The sequence below is a fragment of the Rhinolophus sinicus genome, chromosome 14 (assembly GCF_057876585.1).
Source record: "Rhinolophus sinicus isolate RSI-liver-muscle chromosome 14, RSI-T2T, whole genome shotgun sequence".
Classification (NCBI taxonomy): Eukaryota; Metazoa; Chordata; class Mammalia; order Chiroptera; family Rhinolophidae; genus Rhinolophus; species Rhinolophus sinicus.
In genome coordinates this window covers 140,181,942-140,207,288 of record NC_142514.1, presented here as the reverse complement: position 1 = coordinate 140,207,288, position 25,347 = coordinate 140,181,942, and the positions used below count along the sequence as shown (strand labels likewise).

Below are 25,347 nucleotides of genomic sequence, written 5' to 3'. Positions count from 1 at the left end.
GTGCTTTTGACTTTGACTCATTGGTTACTTAGAAATGTGTTGTTTAATTTCCACATATTTATAATTTCCCAAATCTCCTTATTCTTGACTTCATGAATAGATCAAAATGTCAGAGAATCCTAGACCTGGACAAAATCTCTATAAGAGAATATCTACAATCATCCTTACTTCTATCACGGATGGCATTATCGAGAATCTTTCAATAGACTTTGGAAGAGATAAATGAAAAAAGGTGAGCACTGAGCAAAATCATTTGATTCTGCATTATATTTATATAGAATTTTACAGATTACAGAAAAGCGCTCTTACATCTATGACTGCTTGTAAATAAATGAATTTTTTAAAAGACCTTGAATATTACTTATAACACAAAATAGAGACACCCAGGAAGTTGGCAAAAACAAAATACCTGATAGGTGTTGTCAAAACTGTCATACATGAATCTGGTGATCAAGGATGTCTTTCCAACTGAAATGATAAGAAAAAAGATTCACTCAGTTAACATATTACATTGGGTTCTCAAGCAATTCTTTTACAGAGAACTGCAATTAATTTAACGGGAAATATCTGCAAGGGTTCTACTACGTAACAATAATGAAGAAACACACAGCCCCAAGTTTGTTGAAATGCCTTTCTCTAATAATAGACAACAATCTCTCAAATGAAGAGCACAAGTAAAGAGTATTTATTAAGAGTTGAGAAAATAAAGAGAAAATATGGAGGAAAACAACTAATTATGATGACATCTCTAATTCACAAAAGGCAAAGCAGGTATTTACTTGGGTCCTAACAAAAAGAACTAGGATTAGACCATGAACCAATTTAGTTAACTACCCAGACAGTAACCTCGGGAAACTGAGGTTCAGGTCTACTTCATTCAGTGAATCAAAGCATAACTCCTGGGGATATAAAGACTAAAGACAGAGAGTCCTAGGAGCGAGGGGTATTGGGGCTGCAACAACTAGACTGTTTCTAAGAGTGAGAAAGAAGTGACATAAAACACTGTTTTAAAATTCACCTCTGGATCAGATCTTCATCTGAGGAATTAATAAACAAAATGTGGTATATCCATACAATGCAATATTATTCACGCATAAAAAGGAATGAAGTACTGATATATGCCACAACAAGGATGAATCTTGAAAACACTACACTAAGTAAAAGAGTTCAGTAACAAAAGACTACATATGATATGACTATACTTATATGAAGTATCTAGAGTAAGCAAATATATAAAGAAAGTAGATTAGTGGTTGTTTAAGGATGGGGGGAGAGTAGAGGAATTGGGTGGTAATGGTAAAGGGATGCAGAAGTTCTTCTGAAGGTGATGAAAATATTCTAAAACTGTGTGATAATGGCTGCACAACTCTATGACGATACTAAAAACTACTGAATTGTATACTTTAAATGGGTGAATTGTATGGTATGTGATTTTATGCCAATAAAGCTGTTACTGAAAATTTATGGTGGTGGTGGTTGTACAACAATGTCAAGGGTAAATTTTGTTACATATATTTTACCACATTGAAAAAAAAAACACCTCTCACTACCAAAAAATTATGGGGGATTTTTAAAAAATCTAATATTTGAACACCAAAGGTAACTAAAAGGAAAGTTTTTTTAAAAGGCTGATTATTAAAGGTTAGAGAAACTAATTATTGGGCCTCTAGAAGACCAAGGTATACTAACTTGAGAGAAAATTTCTATAAATGTTAAAGTAATTCCTCAAATAATATACTTAGAATTCAAGAATATTTAGGATTGAAAGAATATAAGACTGATGTTTGCTCAAAAGAAGTTTTAATTATTCTACAGACTATACATATGAAAATTTATGAACTGCTTTATAATTCTTGGTTAGTTATATTGGTCAGATAATACTGAAACAAACCAACTACATATTTACATTTTCTAATGTTTTCCTACAAAAATAAGCCACTATACAAGATTATGGTGCTATAACAGTAGCTCCAGACAGATGCTATGATTTTAGTAACACAGTTAAGCAAATAAAAACAAAAAGCAAAAAAACACCCCAAAACAACACACACACAAAACAAAAAACCCACAATCTGTAGTCACTATTCCATCATGGTAATGAAGGCAGCTGAAAAAGGTACCTAGGGACCACAGCAGAAAAGCTCAGCTGCAAGCAAAAGACTGCAATATCATATCCAAGATGTCTCACCTAGGTGATGCAATTCTATTGCAAAACAAAGAATCAATTACATCTAGCTAACGCTACTTCAAATCCAGCTAACCTAGTCAACAACACTCAAGTTCAATAAATGTAGTAGCCTTTCTCAAAAGACCTAAATTGAATAAACATTTTGTTTCTCCTAAAGCAAAAAAAAAAAAAAAAAAAAAGAAAAAAAACAAACAAAACAAAAAACCCTACAACTACACTTGTATAATCATATTAAAAAATGGGGAGAATGAGTTCGGTTGTATATAATATTTGTTAAAATAAATAATTTCACATCTATTGTTCAAAAGTTGTTTTTAATAAAGGTGCTTTATTCCTTTACAACATATTTATGTTAAAGGCATTAGACCTATAGTGTTAGTTTTCAGGATGATGAAATGGAGACATCCAAAATAAAAACAAAAAATACTTACCTATGTAAGAGATGAAGACAGAAAAGATCCATAAAGGTAAAGACCCACTGGCTACTCTTAACAAAGATAAATAACAAGTAAGCAAATATTTTAATGCTTGGATGGCAACTATTTTTTTCTCATTTAATTCCCAAACTACTAAGTGCTAAGGAACATGGAGGTTGGGGGATAAGAATGAAAAACAAAAATGAGTAAGTAAGGCCCTAACCACAGAGGAGTTTACAATCTACTGAGAGATAAACATATACACATACCAAAGTGAACATGAAAGGAAAGCACTGTGAAAAGCATCCAGCTTCTATAGTATCCTTTTTCAATTTATAAAACATTCCAAGTCTCCCAAGTATCCATAAGACAAAGTTAAAAATCCTTAGCAGGCAGTCAAGGACCTTTATAGTCAAACCTGAACCTAGCCCTCTAGTCTCATCTCCTATCCTTGTTAAACATAAACTTCATCTGACAATGATGGAAAGCTGTTAGTTATTCTTCAAGCATAACATGTACCTTGGAGACTCTCAGATTTTGCTCATGTAACCTAATTTTGTGGAACTTTTCTTCCTGGTTACATTATGAACTTATAAATTCAGTATCAGATATGGTTACGCCTGAAGGAAAGAAAAACTAAATTACCTTTCAAAATTACTTGCGACCTAAGATTGTATTCCTACAAGTATTTTGAATGGCAGCAGGGCTTTTACTTTATTCCTACAACAAAATCAACATCCATCTATGAACGTCTCTTAAGGATAAAAAGACGAGTTGGAAATAATCTGAATCCTCAAAAACAGTCCAGTGTTAAGTCCAAAGTAAGTACTAGCATGAGACTCACTTTACCAGCATTAACTTTACTCAGAAACTGTCAGTCTAAGTGTAGAAATTTAACGTAAGGAAAAACATGATCCACTTTTTTGTATGGGGAAAAATAAGAAAAACTGGCAATATACCACATCTCAAATTATCTTGTTTGTGCATTTTTTTACTGTTTACCTCCCTAACTTTCAAAGGGTAAGATGCAGAACAGGAACCTCATTTATTTTGCTCAGGGATATACTCATAGTGTTGGTCCCTGCCCGGCACTGAATGCAATCAACGAAAAGAAACTTTACCAAGTAGACAGAACTGACTACTAAGGTAGTCCAGAGTCTGGCATACAACAATGCAATGAAAGTAGATAAAGCTCATTGGGATACACTTATAACAAAACTCAGGAAATTGAGGTTTTAAAGCCAGAAGGCCAAATTTACTAATTTACAGTAAGAAATAACTTACATAAGAACAGGAGTATAACTAGCAAATTTTCTCATTTAAGCTGTACTTACGACTTCTTTTATATGTGTTATACTTCAACAAAAAGTTTTCCTTAACAAAAAAAATCGAAATAATCATTGTTTGAAACAATAGCAACATTTTACACGTTTTACACACACATATACACAATGAAAATACACGCAGTAAGTAAAGTCAGGAAGAGGAGTGGTAAATAGAGTTGCAGTTCTAAGGTCCCTTCATTGTCCAGGCTGCATACCACAACTTCTAGGGTAATCACTAAATAAAAGGATAACAATGTGTAACTTCCCAATTAATAAAGTAATGAACATGGAATGGTTTTTAAAAGACTGTGAATTAAGAAAAAAGAAAAACAAACTATGAATTCAAATAACACAAGAAGAGAAATAGAAATGTCTAGGACAAAACGAAAACACGTTAAGAAGATGGCAGATTTATTTTAAATCCAAATACAGTCATGTGCCACATAACGACGTTTTAGTCAAAGATGACCGCGTGTAGGACAGTGGTGCCCTAAGATCACTACACTGGAGCTGAAAACTTCCTATCACCTAGTGATACTGTAGCTGTCCTGATGTAGTAGCACATTACTCATGTTTGTGGTCACGATGGTGTAAACAAAACTCCTGTACTGCCAGTTGTACAAAGCTATAGCCCATACAATTATGTATGGTACATGAGGTGTGACAATTAAGTTCGCAAACTTGTTGCAATAATGTTGCTAACCTTTTTGATCTCAGAGGGATTATTCACTATAAATTTGTACCAACTGGACAGTTAACCAAGTTTACTATTTGGAAGTGCTGAAACGGCTGCGTGAAAAAGTCAGACGACCTGAACTTTTCGCCAACAATTCATGGCTCTTGCATCACGACAATGCACCAGCTCCCACGGCACTGCCTGTGAGGGAGTTTTTAGCCAGTAAACAAGTAACTGCATTGGAACACCCCCCCACTCACCTGATCTGGCCCCAATGATTTCCTTCTTTACCCGAAGAGAAAGGAAATACTGAAGACATTTTGATGACATTCAGGACATCAAGAGTAACACAACAGCTCTGATGGCCATTCCAGAAAAAGTTCCAAAATTGCTTTGAAGGGTGGACTAGGCGCTGGTGTCAGTGCACAGCTTCCCAAGGGGAGTACTTTGAAGGTGACAGGAGTGATATTTAGCAATGAGGTATGCAGCACTTTTTCTAGGATGAGTTCGCAAACTTACTTGACCTGGTAATACTTAATAAATGACTACGTTACTAGTTTATGTATTTATTACACTGTATTTTTTTAAGATCATTTTTAGAGTGTACTCTTTCTACTTAAAAAAAAGGTTTGCTGTAAAACAGTATGCCGTGTTAAGCTGGCTGCAGCCTCATACACCCATACCATATAAATGTATTTATGTCATATGGACCAAATTAAAGCAATCATCAAGAAGTTCTGATAAAAGGAACCTTATATTGAAGCAAGTAAGATAAACTAAAACTAGCAAATAAGAACATTTAATTATCAACAAATATAATTCTATAGAACACAAAATAGGATCTGTTAAGTAGTGTAGCTACACTCCTTTTTCTGAGTACTCCTAGCTCTTCCAAGAAATTACTTCTCTATTTGAAATAGGTAATATTCTCCAAGAGATTTCATAACCCACGCTAGTATTTCTACAACCTCTTCAGTCAGGAAATTCTTCAATATACCTGACTTAAATTCACTATAAACTAAATTCATGTTTCAGCATAAGCGTTTTATTCCTGTTCAGATCTTAGAATTGCAAAGTGGCTATTATTTTTTCTACAGAATATGATTACAAATCTAAAGACTTTTTTTGGTTGTTCTTGTCTTCTAGATGAGACCGAACAATCCTCATCTGAATATCACATTTTAATTCCATGATTAAATAAATCTGATTTTCCTTGTGTACAGGTATAATAGCATTTTGAAATGATCCTGATAATTCAGTATCAGAGTCAGTAACACAATCATTAATAAAATTTATCAATGCCACTGAATTTACTAAAAACTAATTCTGTTTCTCATCTTAATCTCTTAACTGTAAATTACATGTATTAATAATTTTGTCATATAAATTATAAAAGTCCAGTTCTGCAAAATACCTGAGAACCACTTAACCTTATCTAATAGATTTAGTTCGTATACCTCAATTTTCCAGAGGTGATTCGTTTTTTTCACTTTTATGGTTTGGGGAACACCTAAGTATCCCGCACTTCCTGCACATATCCCACCTCTACAAAATTTATCAAGGAAGGTAGTATAGTTCAGTGTTTTAGCATTGGAGCTCTAGAACCAGCTGATTGGTCAAATCCCAGCTTGACCACTAACCGTATACAATTGGGACAAGTTCGTAACTTCTCTGTGCCTTAGTTTCCTCATGGTAAAATGGGTATAACAGTAGTACAACTGTTTTAACTTTTTACTTGGAAATAATTTTAAGCTCACAGAAAAGTTACAAAAATAGCACAGAATTCCAGTATACCTTTCACTCAGCTTCCTCTAATGGTAACATCTTATGTAATAACACAAGTATCAAAACTATGAAATTAAAAGTGATACAATGCTATTAACTAAACTACAGAACTTACTTGGGTTTCACTAGTTTTTCTACTAATGCCCCTTTTCTGTCCCAAGATCCAACCCAGGATCCCACACTACATTTATTTGTCATGCCTCTTTTGTCTCCTCTTATATGTAACATTTCCCATCTTTCATTGTTTTCATGACCTTGACACTTTTGAAGAATACTGGTCAGTTGTTTTGTACAGTATCCCTCAATTTAGATTTATTTTCTCCTTAGATTCAGGTCACACATTTTTGGCAAGACTACCACAGAAATGATGTACCTTTCTTGGATGCATTGTTCCAAGGGGAACATAATGTCACATTCATGTCTCAATCCTAGTGAAATTACCCTTGCTCACTTGGTTATGGTGATCTCTAGAGTTTCTCTACTACAAATTGACTGTTTTCCCCTTTGTAAATAACAAATATTGTGGGGGAGATACTTTGAAACTACACGAATCTCCTGTGTCTTCCCAAACTTTTGCCCACTAATTTTAGCATTCATCAAATGGATCTTGCCTGCAGTAATCATTACCGTGGTATTCCACAGTAATTCTTCTATAATGAAGAGCAGTCCTATTTATTTTGAATTTAATTAATTAATTAATTAAAGCATGCATTCATGGATATCTTAATTCTGTGGGTTATTTAATATCATTATTTTGTTGCTCAAATTACTCCAACTTTCCCTATTGAGAGTTCTTTCACATTGTTCCTGTGCCCGTTCAACATGCCCCCATTGTTTCTTAAACACTTTCTGGCACCAGAAGAAGCTCCAGGTTCATTTTGTATTTTCCCTGCGCCAGCCCAGAAATCAACCACTTCTCCAAGGAGCTCACAGAGCTGGTTTTAAAAATTAAATTGGTTAAGACTGTAAAGTACTTACAACAGGGCCGATATACAGTAAGTAATCAAATGCCAGTCGATACTACTATTATGAATGCAAAGAAATATACTAATGTCAGGAAGCCACAAAACATGGAGATATATATATACCCACAAAATTAAAGCAGTCTGACTATTCAAAAAAATTCAGTTGGACAGGAAATACACATTATCCATTACTGTTGTCTGGAGTACATGGAGTTTTATATTTGGCTGCAAAGGGATATTAAGCACTGTATTAATTTGCTAGGACTGCTCTAATAAAGTACCACAAACAGAATGGTTTGAACAACAGAAATGTATTGTCTCACAGTTCTGGAGGCTACAAATACAAAATCAAGGTACTGGCAGGGTTAGTTCCTTCTGAGGGCTGTGAGGATCATCTGTTCCAAGACGTCCCTAGCTTCTGGTGGTTTGCCAACAATCCTTGGCATTCCTAGGTGTATAGAAACATTACCCTGATTTCTGCTGATCTTCGCATGGCCTTCTCTCTGAGTACATCTGTGTCCAGTTTCCCCTTTTTATAAGGACACCAGTCATACTGTATAGAGGCCCATCCTACCCCAGTAAGACCTCATCTTAACTAATTGTACCTGAGGTACTAAAGGTTAAACTTCAACATATGAATTTGAGAAGGATATAACTTAACTCATAACAAAGCACAAAAGTAAAAATTCTTAAAAATAAATCATCACAGTATTTAGAATATTAATCAGAATGAGGTTGAAATAACTATTTAGATTGTTTTACACAAAAGACTATAATTATTACAATACCAGAGATTTTGAAAACAAATATACAATATTTTGAGATGAAGTTAACTTCAACTGAAGAATTCTGAGAGTACAAAAGGAATGCATTATTTAAAAGTAAACGTACTCAGTCTTTTTGTGAAGAGAAACTACTTTCAGTTTCTGGAAGCTCTGTGAGTATTAAATAGGTAGGAATCTCTGAAAGGGTGCTGACAGGAAGTCTCTCAGTGCAGCCTGCAGAGCACCATCTACGCAGCCATACCAAACGAGGTGGGGGGACTCTTCTCATTTTACGTATGAGGAAACTAAGGCATAGAGAAGTTAAAGTGAACGCTGTAAGTGCACATAATTTATAAGGTGGCAGAGCAAAGGCCATAGTTCAGTTTTCCTAACTCCTGCTCTAGAACTTCCCCCCATTATCACAGTAACTATAAGAATCTCACAGGCTAAAGGAAAAGAAATGTTGCATATTAAACAACTTGATAAACATAGAAGCTTTACAAATAAGTAGTAACTTCAGTAGCCTCTGTCACCTTTCTAAAGAAGAAAGAAGGACCTATTTATCCAGCTTCCTAATAACTCGACAGAGTCAATATTTTATGGTCATCTATAGGGCATTATGCTAGACACCAAGGACAGAGATCTAAAAGACCCAAGGGTGGATTTTGTGCAAACTTAAATACTACAGATCAAAATATCTTTAGTCCAGAGGTGGTCTGAAATTTGTCTAAATCTATGAGGCATCACATTCTCTATTTCCCTATTATAATCAACTTAATTCACCTTGAATATGCAAATCATTTAAGGTGCACATGCATAAATTTCTGAAGGGATATTCTTCCATTTTAAGTGCAGGGTTAAGGCCAGGTAAAGGGTTAATTAGCCACATGAGGCTACTGAAATTAAAATGAAATAAAATTCAGAAATCAGTTCTTCAATCACACTAGCCATCACCATATTAAACAGCACAAATACAGAACAGTTCCACCATTGCAGACAATTCACCTGGATAGCAATGATCTAGAAATCCTGAAATATTAAATCTCAAAAACATATAATGGAAAGCATCCTAAAAATAAATGCCTCTGTGGGCAACCATATCAATGAATGTCAAGAATATACCAATAAGAAGGTCTTCATCTTTTAACAGTTATACCAAAATATTTGCAATAACAGTATGTATGGGATTCCATCAACCCACTCTAGTGCAGGGGGTGAGGGTTGGGAGTTGTTGGGGGAATATTTGCTATAGATGAAACAAGTCATGAGTTCATAATTACTGAAGCTGAGTAACAGTTTATGGGAGTTCATGATGCTATTCTCTGTACTTCTTTATAAATTTCCCGTAATAAAGAAGTTAAAATAGTATTTTAACAGTTTATGGGAGTTCATGATGCTATTCTCTGTACTTCTTTATAGATTTCCCATAATAAAGAAGTTAAAATAGTATTTTAAGAACCCAGAGACATATTTGGTTAAGTCACAAATTCACTTTTCAAATATGGAATTTATACCTATTGCCTACTTCTGAATCCTACTTCTGGACTCTCCAAAACTCTACTGAAACTACTTTTTAAAAAACTATTGATTAGTTCTTGACAAATCCAATTACCTTTTCTGAGGCATCATTTTCCTCAACTTGAGCCACTGACTCTTCACATTCATCCCAGATACTTAGTATATCAAACCTTTCTTCTCCTAGATTAGGTTTATTTATTGTTTTGTTTTATTCTGTTTTTCCTTCAATTATCCTCTTTTATGTGTAGTTACATCATGGGTAACCTCGAGGCCTTTCTGAAATTAAGTAGGGTAAAAATTATAAATCATTTACTTGTTCAAAAATATTTAGTGAGCTCCTGTTATATGCCAATCACTGTGCAATGAGCTTAAAATACAGCAATGAAAAAGAAATTCATGAATTTATGGAACTTACAGACCAAATGGAAAACAGAAATCTTAATAGATACGTAATTACAACTGTATTAAAGGCAGCAAGAAGTACAAAGTGCTGAGAGCATAAAGAATTCTGGGAACCTAAACTACTCTGAGGAAGTCGGCAAAGGCTTCTTTGAAGAAGTGACATAAAGCTGAAACCTAACGGATAAACTGGAGTTAACCAGGCAAAGGGGAAGAGGGAGTATATAACAAGGTGGAGATCAGTGGAGTTACAACAGGAAAACAACAGGCCAGTATGGCTGAAAAAGAAAGATGGTGGGATATGTGTTCAAGATAACAATGGACAGATGGAGAGGAGCCATATAATGTAGTGTCGGCTATGCATGTAGATCATTTGGAAAGATTACAGATTTTATTCTAAGCACGATTAAAAAAACTACAAAGGCAGGTTTTTTGAGTTTAAAAATTTTTTTAACTATGCATATTATAAAATTTACCATTTCAACCATTTTCACTGCATAATTCAGTGGTATTAAGTACATTCACAATGTTTTTGTTTTTAATGTAAGGAAATAACACTAATTTACATTTTTATAAAGTTAACTCTGATATCAATATAGAGGACAGGCTGGAGGTGAGGTCCAAGAATAGAAGCTGCAAAGTACAGAGCAACATAAAAGATTTAAATCTACCTTACTGCTCCCTGCTAGACTGTAAGCAAGAAAAGAGATTATGTTATTTGTTAACAACTACATATATATATATATATATATATATATATATATATATATGTGTGTGTGTGTGTGTGTGTGTGTGTATATATATATATATGTATATGTACACACACTCACACACACACATACACACACACACACACACACACACACACACACAAACACACATCCCCTGGGACCTAGCTCTAAGCCTGGCATATACTGGGCATCTATTAAATGGATAAATGACCTATAATATTCTATGATTCTTAGAATGAAAGCTTTAAAAAGCAAACACCTGTTCTGTATAGCATGTAACACCTTAATGATGATTTTTTTTAAAACTTTGAAAAAAATCTGCCTAACTATTGTTAGGTAACGATGAGTGCTATGCATAAGGTTAGAGATAGGAGAGTATAAGCCAGACAATGAAAGGCTCTAACTCTGGCAGCCAATTTTGGACTTCATCTCAAACAGAAGTCTTTATGTGGTGTCTGGGCAAGGTTTCATACAATCTTACAACAGCAGGACAGAGTAACAGTGATGCTTATCATCACTTAATTTTTAAAAATCACTCAACATAATAATGGCCATATGTGACAAACCCACAGCTAACCTCCTACTCAACAGGGAAAAGCGAAAAGCATTTTCCTTAAGATTAGGAACAATACAAGGATGTCCACTTTCAACACTTTTATTCAACACAGTTTGGAGTCCTTACCACAGCAATCAGACAAAAAAAAAAAAAAAAAAAGAAAGAAAGAAATAAATAAAAGGCATTCAAATTGGAAAGGAAGAAGTAAAAGTGTCATTTACAGATGGCATATTATAAACTATTAGAATTGATAAATTCAGTAAAGCAGGATACAAAATTAATATTCAGAAATCAGCTGTATTTTTATATACCAATAACAAACTATCAAAAAAAGAAATTAGGAAACAATCCCATTTACAATTGCATAAAAAAAAATACCTAGCAATAAATTTAACCAATGAGGTGAAAGACCTATACTTGGAAAATTGTAAGACACTGAAGAAAGAAAATGAAGATACAAATAAATGGAAGCTATGCAATTACCATGCTCATGGATAAGGATTAACATCGTTAACATGTCCATACTACCCAAAGCAATCAGCTTCAATGCAATCCCTACCAAAACACCAATGGAATTTTTCACAGAACTAAAATAATCCTAAATTTTATATGGAATCACATACATACATACACACACACACACACACACTAAAACCCAAATAGACACGGCAAACTTGAGGAATAACAACAAACTTGGAGGCATCATGATACCTGGTATCAAACTATACTACAAGGCTACAGTAATCAAAACAACATGGTACTGGCATAAAAACAGACACATAAATCAATGGAACAGAATAGAGCCCAGGAATAACCCACGCCTATACGGCCAATTAATCTACGACAAAGGAGGTAAGACTACACAATAGGGTAGAGACAGTCTCTTAAATAAATGGTGTTTGGAAAACTGGACAGATACATGCAAAGAAAAGAAACTAGAACACTTTCTTACACCAAATACCAAAAAGACGTGAAATCATAAAACTCCTAGAAGAAAACAGAGAGTAAACTCTTTGACATTGTTCTTAGTAATATTTTTTTTTGGCTATATCTCCTTGGGCAAGAGAAATAAAAGAAAAAATAAACAAATGGGACTACATCAAACTAAAAGGTTTTTGCACAGCAAAGGAAAGCATTATCAAAACAAAAAGGCAACCTACCAATTGGGAGAAGATATTCATACAACTCAACACCAAAAATACAAACAATCCAATTAAAAAATTAGTAGAAGACCTGAATAGACATTTCTCCAAAAAGAACATACAGGTGGCCAACAGACATGAAAAGATGCTCAAAATCACTATCATCAGAGAAATGCAAATTACAACCACAATATCACCAAACACCTGTGAGAATGGCTATTATCAATAAATAAAAATACAAGTGTTGGCAAGGATGTGGAGAAAAGGGAACTCTCGTGCACTGTCGGTGGAACTGCAAATTGATCCAGCCACTATGGAAAATGGTATGGAGGTTCCTCAAAAAATTAAAACTGGATTAGAACTACCTTAAAACCCAGCAATTCCACTTCTGGGTATTTATCCAAAGAAATCCAAAAAACTAACTCAAAAAAGATGTATGCATCCCTATGTTAATTGCAGCATTATTTATAATAGCCAAGACAGGGAAGCAAGCTAAGTGTCCATCGATAGACAACTGGATAAAGAAGACTTGGTACATATGAGGTTGGACCATTAAGTTCACGAGCACATCCCAGAAAAAGTGCTACCTACCTCACTGCTGAATATCACTACGGTCACCTTCGAAGTACTCCCCTTGGGAAGCTATGCACCGACCCCAGCGCCTAGTCCACCCTTCAAAGCAATTTTGGAACTTTCTGGAAAGGCCATCAGAGCTGTCATATTACCCTTGATGGCCTGAATGTCATCAAAATGTCTTCCTTTCAATATTTCCTTTATCTTTGGGTAAAGAAAGAAGTCATCGGGGGCCAGATCAGGTGAGTAGGGAGGGTGTTCCAATACAGTTATTTGTTTACTGGCTAAAAACGCCCTCACAGACAGTGTCCTGTGAGCTGGTGCATTGTCCTGATACAAGAGCCATGAATTGCTGGAGAACAGTTCAGGTTGTCTAACTTTTTCACGCAGCCTTTTCAGCACTTCTACATAGTAAACTTGGTTAACTGTTTGTCCAGTTGGTACGAATTCATAATGAATAACCCCTGATATCAGAAAAGGTTAGCAATATTGTTGCAACAAGTTCGCGAACTTAATTGTCAGACCTCATATATATAATGGATTATTACTTGGCCATAAAAAAGAATGAAATCTTACCATTTGCAACAACATGGATGGACTGGAGCTTATCATTCTAAGTGAAATAAGTCAACAGAGAAAGACAAATACCATATGATTTCACTTATATGTGGAATCTGAAAAACAAAATAAAAAAACCAGAAACAGACTCACAGATACAGAAAACAAACTGATGGCTGCCAGGTGGGAGGGGAGTTGGGAGGCTGGGTGAAAAAACTGAAGGACTAAGAAGTACAAATTGGCAGTTACAAAATAGTTACCAGGATGTAAAGTACAGCATAGGGAATATAGTCAATAAAATTGTAATAACTATGTATGGTGCCAGGTGAGTAGTTAGGCTTACTGGGGGGATAACTTTGTCAGTTATATAAATGTCTAACTACCATGCTATACACCTGAAATGAATACAATATTGAATGTCAACTGTAACTGAAAAACTATATATATAAAAAATTTTTCAAAAATCATATACAGTATTTGCCCCTTTGTGACTGGCTTATTGCATCTAACATAATGTCATCAAGGTTTACCCATGTTGTAGCATGTGTCAGAATTTCCTTCCTTTTTAAGGCTGAATATTTCATTGTATGCATATACCATTTTAAAAAATTACAGTTGAGATAATATTGTATTATGTTTAGAGGTACAATATATTCAACACAATACTACTGTGTTTCCCTGAAAATAAGACCTAGCCGCACAATCAGCTCTAATGCATCTTTTGGAGCAGAAATTAACATAAGACCTGGTCATATTTTACTATAAGACCGGGTATGATATGATATAATATAATATAATATAATATAATATAATATAATATAATATAATATAATATAACACCAGGTCTTATATAAGACTGGGTCTTATATTAATTTTTGCTCCAAAAGACACATTAGAGCTGATTGTGCGGCTAGGCCTTATTTTCGGGGAAACGGTATGAAGTGATCACCACAATTATTAACCATCTGTCACTGTAGAAGGTTATGATATTGACTGTATTCCCTATGCTGTACATCATATCCCTACGACTTCTTTATTTTATAACTATTTTGTACTTCCCAATCTCCTTCACCTTTTTCGCCCTTCCCCCCACTGTCGCCCCTCTGGCAACCATCAGTTTTTCAATATCTGAGTCTGTTTCTGTTTTGTTTATATATGTTTTGTTTTTTGAGAGTCCACATATATGTGAAATCATATAATATTTATCTTCCTCTGTTTGACTTATTTCACTTAGCACAAATACCTCTAGCTCCATCCATGTCACAAATGGCAAAATTTCACTATTTTCATGGCTGAGTAATATTCCACTGTGTATACTATACACACCATATTTTGTTTGTCCATTCATCCATTGATAGACACTTGGGTTGCTTCTACCTTTTGGTTACTGTGAATAATGCTGCTATAAACATGGGTATAAATGAGTTTTGATTTTATAAAATGTACTTTTCAAAAAGAACAGGAAAAAAAGAACAGAAACTGAAAACCCTAAGCAGTTCTAATTGTCTAAATGTAAGTGCTTGTTCTCAGAAAATCTAAATCACCTAAGTTTATAAGGTAGAAAACTAATGGGAAAATAGTAATTGACCTAACAGATTCTATAAAGCTCAATTTTAAACTCTCAATGGTGTTACATAAATGTCTAACCACTGTGGTGTACACCTGAAACGAATATAACACTCAATGTCAATGGTAATTGAAAAAAAAAATTTTTAACTTAAAAAAATAAATAAATAAATAAACTGACAATGGGGAGAGCTAAGAAACAATCTGATTTGTATCAGAGGGCCCCCCCAAATGCCTTAGCAAGTGCCAGCACCAAGTACATCTAGAAATAAGGGTAACAAAGGTAGTAAAAATGGAAAGAATGGGTGAAAGTCTGTTTAAAAGGTAGAATGATAATCTATCACATCCCCTTCCTCTATTCCACACAGCCAGGTCCCTCCCCCACCTCATCAGAAGATTGGAGGATTATGCTATGAGAAAGGAAAGCAGAAGGTTCCTGGACTTGGGAATACAAGGTACAAGTGATGGCTAGAGTACAAACAGTCCTAAAAACAAGGAAATTAAATATACTTATTCAATGTTACCTTCAAACCCTCTCTCTATTTAGTTCACGAAAGCTGGCAACCAAGATTATCTTCTCCAACAAGACACTGAATAATTCTTTTTTTAGGAAATCTGACCAGCAAAAAGACTTAAAAGGGCTTGTATCAGAGACTCCCCCCAAAAGAACTCAGCCACACTATCCTACAGAGAAGCCCCATAAACTAACAGAAGAGCTTAAAATTCAAATTCTAGTGTTCAACTCTTAAACAGAAACAGATAGCCAAAAATTACTAGTTTTTTGAGGACCACATCAAACAAGAAATAGAGAAACTAAAATAAATGGAGAAAAGCAAAGAAAGTCATATATCCCATTAATTCTCAAATAACAAGAGAAAATACTGGAATCATAGATATATAGAGATAAGGAACACTGAAAAAACAAAGAGCTCTTTGAAATTAAAATGACAGCAGAAATAAAACAATAGGATAGTAAAAGTTAAAAAAAAACCTGTTGAGAATTAAAACAGAAACATAAAGAAATGAGAAAGAGGCTAGATAAGGTAAAATTAGAGGATCAATTCAGGAGGTCTAATAAGAATTCTAGAGAACTGACATGGAGAAGAAGATACCATTCTAAAAGTCAAGAAAATTTCCTGAAATTTAAGAACGCAAGTTTTCAGTATGAAAGGACATATACTTATTACTCAGCACATAACATGAAAATAGACATATCGTTATAAAAAATCAAAAGACCAAAAGTCATAATGGCACCACTAGCATTTACAAGGCAATATATTAATATCTTCAAACCTCTGAAGGAAGAATATATCCAACCTAGAATTCTAAACTCCACAAACTTCCAGTGTAAGGGTTGTACAAATACATTTTCAGACACACAGGTCTCAAAAGACTTTCTTTCATTTTCCCTTTATTAGGAGGATATGTAAAATGTAAGGAGGAAGTAAACAAAGAAGAAAAAAATGTAATCTAAGGAATCCATCCAATACAAGAATAGAAGGAAATCTTCAAAATGATGGTCAAGGTAAATTCCAGGTTGACAGCTATACAGCAGTCATGGAGGGTAACTAGCATAAATTAGAATAGCTCAGAAGATTCTGGGAGAGATGTCCCAAGGAGAGCAAACTGAGGGAAAACCTGATGCATTCTTTGGTAAAGAGTGATATGCATATAAATTAAACAAAGGAACAAGTCAAATAGTGACACAAAGATAAACAAAATATATGCAAGAGAGTACAAGTAATCAGTATACTACCCAGCTCAGCTGTGAATACCATTTACCTATTAATAATGTAAAGATTAAATACTGATCTAACCAAAATGTATATCTGTATTTAGAGGATGGGGAAAACAACACTTCCAGGTTAATATTACCATAGAAGAAAAGAAAAACGCTTAGAAAGGTTAAATGGTTAAAGTGGTCAAGATGACACTATAAACAGTGGGGTCAGGATTAGAACCACAGCCTGACTGTCCCAGGAGCTGTCTTTATCACTATATACCACCTCCCCCAAAAGAAAACGTTTTGTTTTTTTTCCCCTTCTTCCGCCTCTCCTCCCCCCTACTCCGGTTCCAGGCAGTTGTTTCTGTCTAGTTGTGTAGGACACAGCTCCCTGGCCCATGCTGGTATTATGAGCCTTGCGGACCCCCACCCCACCCCCACCCCACCCCGGCTGAGGCAGTCGGTCACCGGTCGTTGGTCGGCAGCTCACGGCAGCTCTTGGCTGCTCACGATGGGCCACTCACGGAGGCCACCGGCCACTCATGGTGGCACACAGTAGCCCACGGCACCACACAGCAACTCACGCCGGCTGCCGGCCACTCACACTGGCCACCGGCCGCTCCTGGCGAACAAAAAAGCTTTAACTACCGTGTTTCCCCAAAAATAAAACCGGTCTCATATTAATTTTTGCTCCAAAAGACACATTAGGGCGTATTTTCAGGGGGTGTCTTATTTTTTCATGTACAACAATCTACATTTATTCAAATAGTCATGTCATCTTCTGGAACATCGTCATAATGTACTAAATGCGTCCATCTGGCTGGCGATCTTACTTGGGGCTTATTTTCAGGGTAGGACTCCTTTTCAGGGAAACACAGTGGATAGTATAGGAATAGATTTGAGAATTTCGGAATAGGGAAGTTTGATATTAAAAATTACAAAATGTGTATTCCTGGAGATATCTGAGACTAGGATGCAGTAACTTAAGAGTGGTCCAGTTTAACTGTCATAGCCAAGAACAACCTAAGAAGACCTGACAACTAAATTAAATGTAGTATCCTGCATGGAATCCTGGAACAGAAAAAAGATATTAGATAAAACTAAAGAAATCTAGGGGCAGCCTGATGGCTCAGTTGGTTAGAGCTCGAGCTCTCAATAACAAGGTTGCCGGTTCAATTCCCGCATGGGATGGTGGGCTGTGCCCCCTGCAACTAAAGATTGAAAACGGAGATTGGATTTGGAGCTGAGCTGCGCCCTGCACAGCTAGTCTGAAGGACAACGACTTGGAGCTGATGGGCCCTGGAGAAACACACTGTCTCCCAATATTCCCCAATAAAAAAAGTATTAAAAAAACAACTAAAGAAATCTAAATAAAATATGGACTTTAATAATGTATCAATATTGGTTCATCAATTGTAAAAAATGCATATGTGAGATGTTGATAGAAGGAACTGGGTGTAGGGTATATATTATCTTTGCAATTTTTCTGTAAATCTCCAAAACTATTCTAAAACAAAAACTGTATTTAAAAAAATAGAATGGGAAAGTTCTCTCTGTACTAATATGAAAAGACCTCTAGGACATATAGTTAAGTGAAAAAAAGCAACATGCAGAATACAGTCTGATACATCTTACGTAAGGGAGAATAAGAAATTATATTCATATTTGCTGAGTCTTCACAAAGAAATCCCAGAATATACACAAGAAAATAATATATATACTTTATATAATTTTAATTTGTGAAATGTGTGGTTTTATTACCTATTAAAAATAAAGTTAGAGGGGAAAAAAAGTGGTCCAGTTTAAAGCCTTAAGAAAAACGGACTAGACGATTTCTCAAAGTTTCCTCCAACTATGGAAGGCTGTAACTAAAAAATATCAACTAAAATATGTTTAAACTATTAGCCAGTCATATTTATAATGTGCCTTCCCTGAATCTCCAGGCTCCTCTGTCACTTCTCTGTACCTGTTAATTCTACTTTTCAAAGCAGCTGCACTTATTACACTATATTATGTATATGTATGTTATAAAATATAAATTTCTTAAGAGTAGGCTCTACCAAACCACTTGACAGAATAGTTTTCAGTAAACATTTGTTAAACTAAAAATATTTATAAGCACTTCCTATGTGCCATACACTCTTCTAAATGCTTTACACGTATCAACTAATTTAATCGTCACAATAAGTGTATATGATAAACTTTATATTATCTTTAGTTTTGGATAAGGAAACTGAAGCAGAAAGAGGTCAAATAATTTGCTCAAGAGCGGCCAGTGGTAAAATACGAAACCCAGACTCTGTGCTATTAATCACTAGTTCCACTGTTTAGTTTTGAGGCTTCAAAACAAGACATGGAAAACATTCCCCTTGATTATCCTAACTTGCAAAATGAAGCTGTAAGGTACAAATGGCTTGATATCATCTAAAGCAGTGGTTCTCAAAGTGTGGTCCTCTGATCCCCAGGACACCTTCAGAGGAGTCCACTAGCCTCCGGGGGATCAAAACCATTTTCATAATATTATTATTCAGCTTTTCTCCACTTTCATTTTTTCATGAAAATGAGCCTACATGCTGTGTGATATTAGAACAGATATTGAATATAGAAGCTATGAGAATCCAGATTTCCTCTAATAAGTCAAACTAATTAAAGAGATTTGCAAATATGTAAAACAGCGCCACTCTCTCACTACATTTTTGTTTGGAAAATAGTTCTTTCTTTTCTCATTAAAAATGATTATGTTAACATGTAATAGGCTTAACACTATCATTTTTATAAGTGAATCAAATATTTAAAATTTTTCTGTTCACTTTCAATACAGTAAATATGGATCTAAACCACATAAACAGTTCTTTAGGGGCCTCAACAAATTTGTAAGAGAGCATAAATGAATTGTGAGAAGAAAAAGTTTAAGATCACTGATCTGCCAATCTAAACTGTTCAGTACTCCTAGCCTCTGAAAGTAAGATACTTTTTCCCTACCTAGTATGTTATAATGTAAAAGAACTGATGTAAAAAAGGTAACACACAGTGAAAAAATAGTAGTACCAGGCCAGGTATGTGATTCTCTCTTAGATTACATTTTCTAATTTGTAACCAACCTATAACATTTGTTTGTAGTAATATCTTCTACTGTAAACCATAATGACATTCCTAAAAGTGCCTTTGCATTTCAAAACAATAGCAACAGGTAGTAAAAAAAGAGATTCCTCAAAGAAACTTCAGATGCAAGTTGTGTATTTCAACATTCCTTTATTAAACCATGTACACTGCTGAAATATAAAGAAACCGTAAGTTTGTAAGATTACCAGTACTGATGTAATTAACTCAACGAGGCTTCATGTACTGAAACAACTCATCTTCATTACAGAGCACAGAACCTTAAATTTTTGATAAAACAATCTACTTAACTTCAAATCAGTTCTATGACCACGTCTTTATCATTTGACATACGTTGAGGTACTATTCTAATAGCAAATAATTTAACAATAGTTTGAAAAAAAACTGTAAAATCCTGATCCGTCTTTTTTTTTTTTTTTAATGAGGTCTATAAATTATTAGGTTCTCTCTCCCACCCCCTCAGTAACTGCAATATCTCTACATACAATCCAATAATGTAAGTATAAAATGTTAGTGTTAAACTCTTAATTGCATAAGGAAAGAATACAAACTTCACTATAACAAAAATTAATATAGGCTACTTACTACCTTTGATTACTATGAGATTTAACCATCACTCATTCACCAAATATTTCTGAGTACATACTATAATCCTGGCTCTATGCGAGGCACTGGGGAAACAATGAACAACAACAAAAAATAACAGTTTTTAATCTTCATGGGGCTTGCATTCTGTTTGTGGGAAATAGACAAAAACAAATACATAAAAAATAAGAATTATAAATGTGGTAAATGCTATTAAGGAAACAAACAAGGCTTTGCCACAGATTAGTCTTTGAAAGCCGAATTGTGTAATTCTAAAACCTAAAAATAAATAATTCATGAAGAGTTACATCAAGATTACATGGATTCTACAGACCTTTGCTAATGCACAAGAAAACTAGACACTGCCCATGAAAACAGAGATCGATCTTTCATTGTCAAAGATATTGGATGGCATTACTTAGCAATATAGTAGCCTCAACAGATAATTAACCTCACAGGTCCACAGAGTTAAAAAGCATGTGAACAATCCTAAAAAATTCTAAGAGGAGCCTAATGAGACATGACAACTAAATGTAATGTGGTACCCTAAAATAAATGCTTAAACAGAACAGATAAAAACTAAGGAAATCTGAAAATAATATTGAATGTCAACTCTAACTGAAAAATTTGAAAGGGGAGGTAAAGATCAATAATATTGTGATAGTGTAGTACAGTGTCAGATGGTTGCTGAACTTATGGTGATCACTTCTTTAGCACAGGGAATAAAATCAATAATGCGGTAATAACACTGGTTAGAGCTAGGCGGGTACTGTTGAATAACTATGATGTACACCTCAAACTAATATAATATTGTATGTTAGCTGTATTTTAATAAAAAAAATCTTTAAAATAAATAAAAGGAAAAAGCCTAAGGAAATCTGAATCAACTACTGACTTCGTTAATAATAATGTATCAATATTGGTTAATTGTAACAAATGTACCACACTAATGTAAGATGTTAATAATAGGGAAAACTGGGTGGGGCTATATGGGAACCCTCTGCATGATCTTCTCAATTTTTCTATAAATCTAAAACTATTCTAAAAAACAAAGTCTATTTAAAAAAAAAAATCTAAGACGGCTTCAGGAATTGGGGAGGAAAAGAGTTATTAAAGACTTTTTAAAAGTAAGAAATGAAAAGCCATAACACTCTGCAATGTGAATTAGAACATAAATACTCAAGAAATTCAAAGGAAACCTAGAGATACTGGTTATAATCTCTAGTCATACTAAAATCTTCCTATGAGATATTAATGGATTTTTCATGCAAACTAAACAGCTCTGCATCATAACAGAAGGCAGGCAATAACATCCCTAGAGTACACAATAAGCACTTTAATCCTATTTATCAATAATGACCAATAAGCTACTATTTTATGTATGGCACTATCCTAAAATTACCATAAAACACCTGGACCAGGATCAACCTCATAGGTTAATCAAGCTACTTAAAGAAACAAGCTTCAGGAAAATTCAAAAGCAAAGAGAAGACATCATTTTTCCTTGGTAAGGGGGAAGGGGAAAGATTATGTATGAAAGGAGAAAAATGATTTCTCAGGTCCAACTGGAAGCAATTCTGCAACTAGTATTAACCTACTTTAATGCCATACAAAATAGTATAAATAGTTCAAGGTAGTAATAAAAGCTCTGAATTTATATCAGTTATCTTCTTTTCAATCAAAAGATAACAAATGTTTTCTATAGCCTAACCTAAGACACCAAGTGGGTAACAATGTTTGATGACTTGGGAGAAACTAATCTCTCAATGTGTGAATTTTAAAGATGGTCATAAGTGTGAGAAAAATGAAGAATGATAATCTCTAAATTGCCAAGTGTCAAGTTTGCATAATACAGCATAAAAATGAAATTACAAGAAGTAATTTTAGAGACAGCCATCACAAAACTAGGATCTCGTATGGAATACAAACTATAACAACAGCAGAAGCCTGACCGAGTAACTGAGAATTTCACTCATCAGATACTATGGGATATTAAGTATAAAGGAGTCATTTAGCAGAAGCGGTATTACATATTTCGAACTAATTTTCAAAACTAGATGATGAATCCATTCTTCTTACTCTACTCCAATACTCCCAAAGGAAATCCACCAAGCAAAGATATTTGTTATTCTCAAGCATTCTTTCACAGAAATCCTACATCTACAACTGGAAAATACTCAAGGATAAATGGAATAATGAACATTTTCCCAGTAATTCCTGTATGCACCACCATGAGGAGAATCAGATACTGTTTCATGTTGGAAAAGGAGAGGTGAGATGTGAAAAATTCCAAGTAAAACGATCATGACATAGCATCTGGCAGAGACCAGAAAAGCATCAACACTGCCCAAAGAATTGTCAAGGATGAAAGTCAAGAGAAGAAAATGAGGTTTTCCAAAAAGCCACAGCCTAACCCAAGGGGTAAAAATTGCCACTGCCATCGCCAACCCTCTCACCCCTCAACCACTCCATCCTCAAGTCGCCTCCAATTCAGATATATGTCTTCTATAACCCAGACTAATTCCCCACCCAAGTGAAAACCATCCAGGAATTTTCTACGACCCCCCCACTTCCATGAGATCCGCACTTCTCAGGGCCAAGCCTCTGGGGAAAACAACGCCCAGATCCTACCCTCCGTGTCCAAGGTTGAAGAGGGCCGGTTCCCAGGAGTGGGGCTTCCTGGGGTGGGCCAAACAGAGCTGACGAACTGGAATAAGAGCATGGAATAAGGGTGGGGCTCAAGAAAGGGGGCTGGGGTGGGTGAGACCCGAGGAAGAAAGGGATGGACAGAAGGCTGGGCGGGGTGGGGAATAGGGAGGCAGATCGACGGAAGAGGGCCGGGCTGCGGGGAAAGGAGACGCCGGAGTCGGGGACGAAAGGGTCAAAATCCGACCGACGGATCAAGGCGAAAAGGAACCGGTGGCTAAGAGGGGTCGGCGAACCCCGGGAAGGGCTGGGGGTGGAACGGAGCGCTAAGGCGAGGCCGGCAGGGAGCCTCCACGGACTAAGGGCCGCACTGGGGGCGGTGCGGGGAAGCTGCGGCCAGCCGCCAGGAGTGGGGTAGCCACGCACTCACCGCTCTGCTCCCCCAGGAACACCAGCTTGAATTTCCTCAGCGGATTCCCGAAGTCTCCGCCCGCGGACATGATGGAACCGGAGGAGCTGCCGCCGCTTCAGCCCAGAGACCTACCGGACCGACGCTGCTCCAATCGGTTGATGAAAAGGGTGAAAGGAAGGGCGGGCGCCGAGCTCTCTCGGCCCCAGCAGGGCCGACGGCTGAGCAAGGCTAGCGGGCAGGACTGCTCTCCACAGATAGGCAGCCGTCGCCACCGCCTCCCCGCGGAGTCGCCTGGCACCGAACGAGGCCCGCGGCTGGGAAGGGAAGGAGAGCGGTGTCAGAAGCAGCCAGGGGTGTGCTCAGGGTTCCCAAGGCTAGTGCTGTTCTGTTCTCAGCACCGGGCACGGAGAGTGAAGTGAGAGGCGGAGGGTGGCGGGGCTGGAGCCGCAGACGTCTGGAACCTCTGAAACGCAGCGCCTCAGCTCCCACAGCTGCCGCCGCCGCAGCCCAACCTGCTGAATGCGCGAGCCTCTGGCGCGGCGCTGGGCGAGCCTGGGCGCGAGCCTGCCGCCCCGCCGCCCGCCGGCGTGCGTGCGTGCGTGCGCGTGCGCGCCACAGCCAGCGCTTCCGTGGTTTAGCCTGCTCTCCCGGCTCCTCCCGCGCCGTGGAGACGTCGGCAGGTTTGGTTTCGACTCGCGTCAGGAGAAGCACGGAGGCGGAGCGGAACGTGGGGAAGTGAGGAAGTGGAATAAGGAGGGTGTGGAATATGTTACGTATGGGATGAGCCAATCGCGAGAGACCAAAGGAGGGCAGGGACGGGAGTGAGGTGGCGGCGCGAGAGCGCGCGCGGCTGCCGCGCGGTGGAAAGCGTTGTACGGTGGCGGCCATGCGGAGTGTGGCGCGTCGCAGCCTGCGGGAGGGGAAGGGAGGAGGGACGGAGGCGGGGCCGGAATGGAGGAGATACATTGAACCCAGCAATGCACAGGTGGGGTTAGAGAGTCGTTAGACGTGTACTAGGTTCCTCTATCCTGAGCCCTCAGCCCTGCACATTCCTCACATCCCTGTCTCACATTCCTCAGATCCGCCCTTCACCCGGGCACCTACCCACCTTCATCTTCTTAATCTTCTCACGGTATCTTACTAGGTACATGCTCTGCTGTTGCTCCCAGGAGTTTCATAACTACAGTAAGAAGCAGGGCCTCCATATTTTTGCAGATGAGGAAACAGGCTCAAAGGAAGGAAATAACTTAGAAAACCCACAAAAACATAAAGTGGAACCCAGGTTTTGTTTTTTTCCCCCATTGAACCTTTGCAATCTCCTTATTGATAAGCCCATCACTTCCCTGGCTTGACGTGGCTTGGTCTTCTGTGCCAGCCTTTGTTCCTCAGATATTGACAACTCTCGGTGCCACCTTCTGTGCTAGAAAAGGATTTAGACGTAAAACAAACTCGTCATTTCACAGATGGTGAAACTAAAGCCCACGTAGGAAAACAGCTTTGCAAAAAGGTCACACAATAAATTAGAGGTAGAGCCTGTTCTTGAGACCAAATGTGGGGAAGGGGATATTTTAAAGATCATCCGTTCCTCCTAAAATAGGGCTTCTGAATCTACCGTTGGTGGACCTCTCTTAAATGAAATATCTGAAACGTGCATTTTGCCGTGGAGAGAATCATAGCATTCAGCAGATTTTCAACATAG

At 36.8% G+C, this 25,347-nt stretch overlaps 1 protein-coding gene across 2 annotated transcripts in view; it reads right to left on the bottom strand.

Moving 5' to 3' along the window:
- Nucleotides 1-24,449, bottom strand: part of RAB6A (RAB6A, member RAS oncogene family) — a 49,436-nt gene extending 24,987 nt beyond the window's left edge. Inside the window, exons 1-2 of one of the 2 annotated variants that reach the window (XM_019744396.3) lie at nucleotides 23,667-24,449; nucleotides 410-468 (exon numbers count right to left, since the gene is read on the bottom strand). In XM_019744396.3, the coding sequence (XP_019599955.1) occupies nucleotides 410-468; nucleotides 23,667-23,736 (129 nt within the window). In that variant the 5' untranslated portion in view covers nucleotides 23,737-24,449. The remainder of the gene's footprint in view (nucleotides 1-409; nucleotides 469-23,666) is intronic. The other variant, XM_019744397.3, reaches the window with a different exon arrangement.
- Nucleotides 24,450-25,347: the final 898 nt, after the last annotated feature.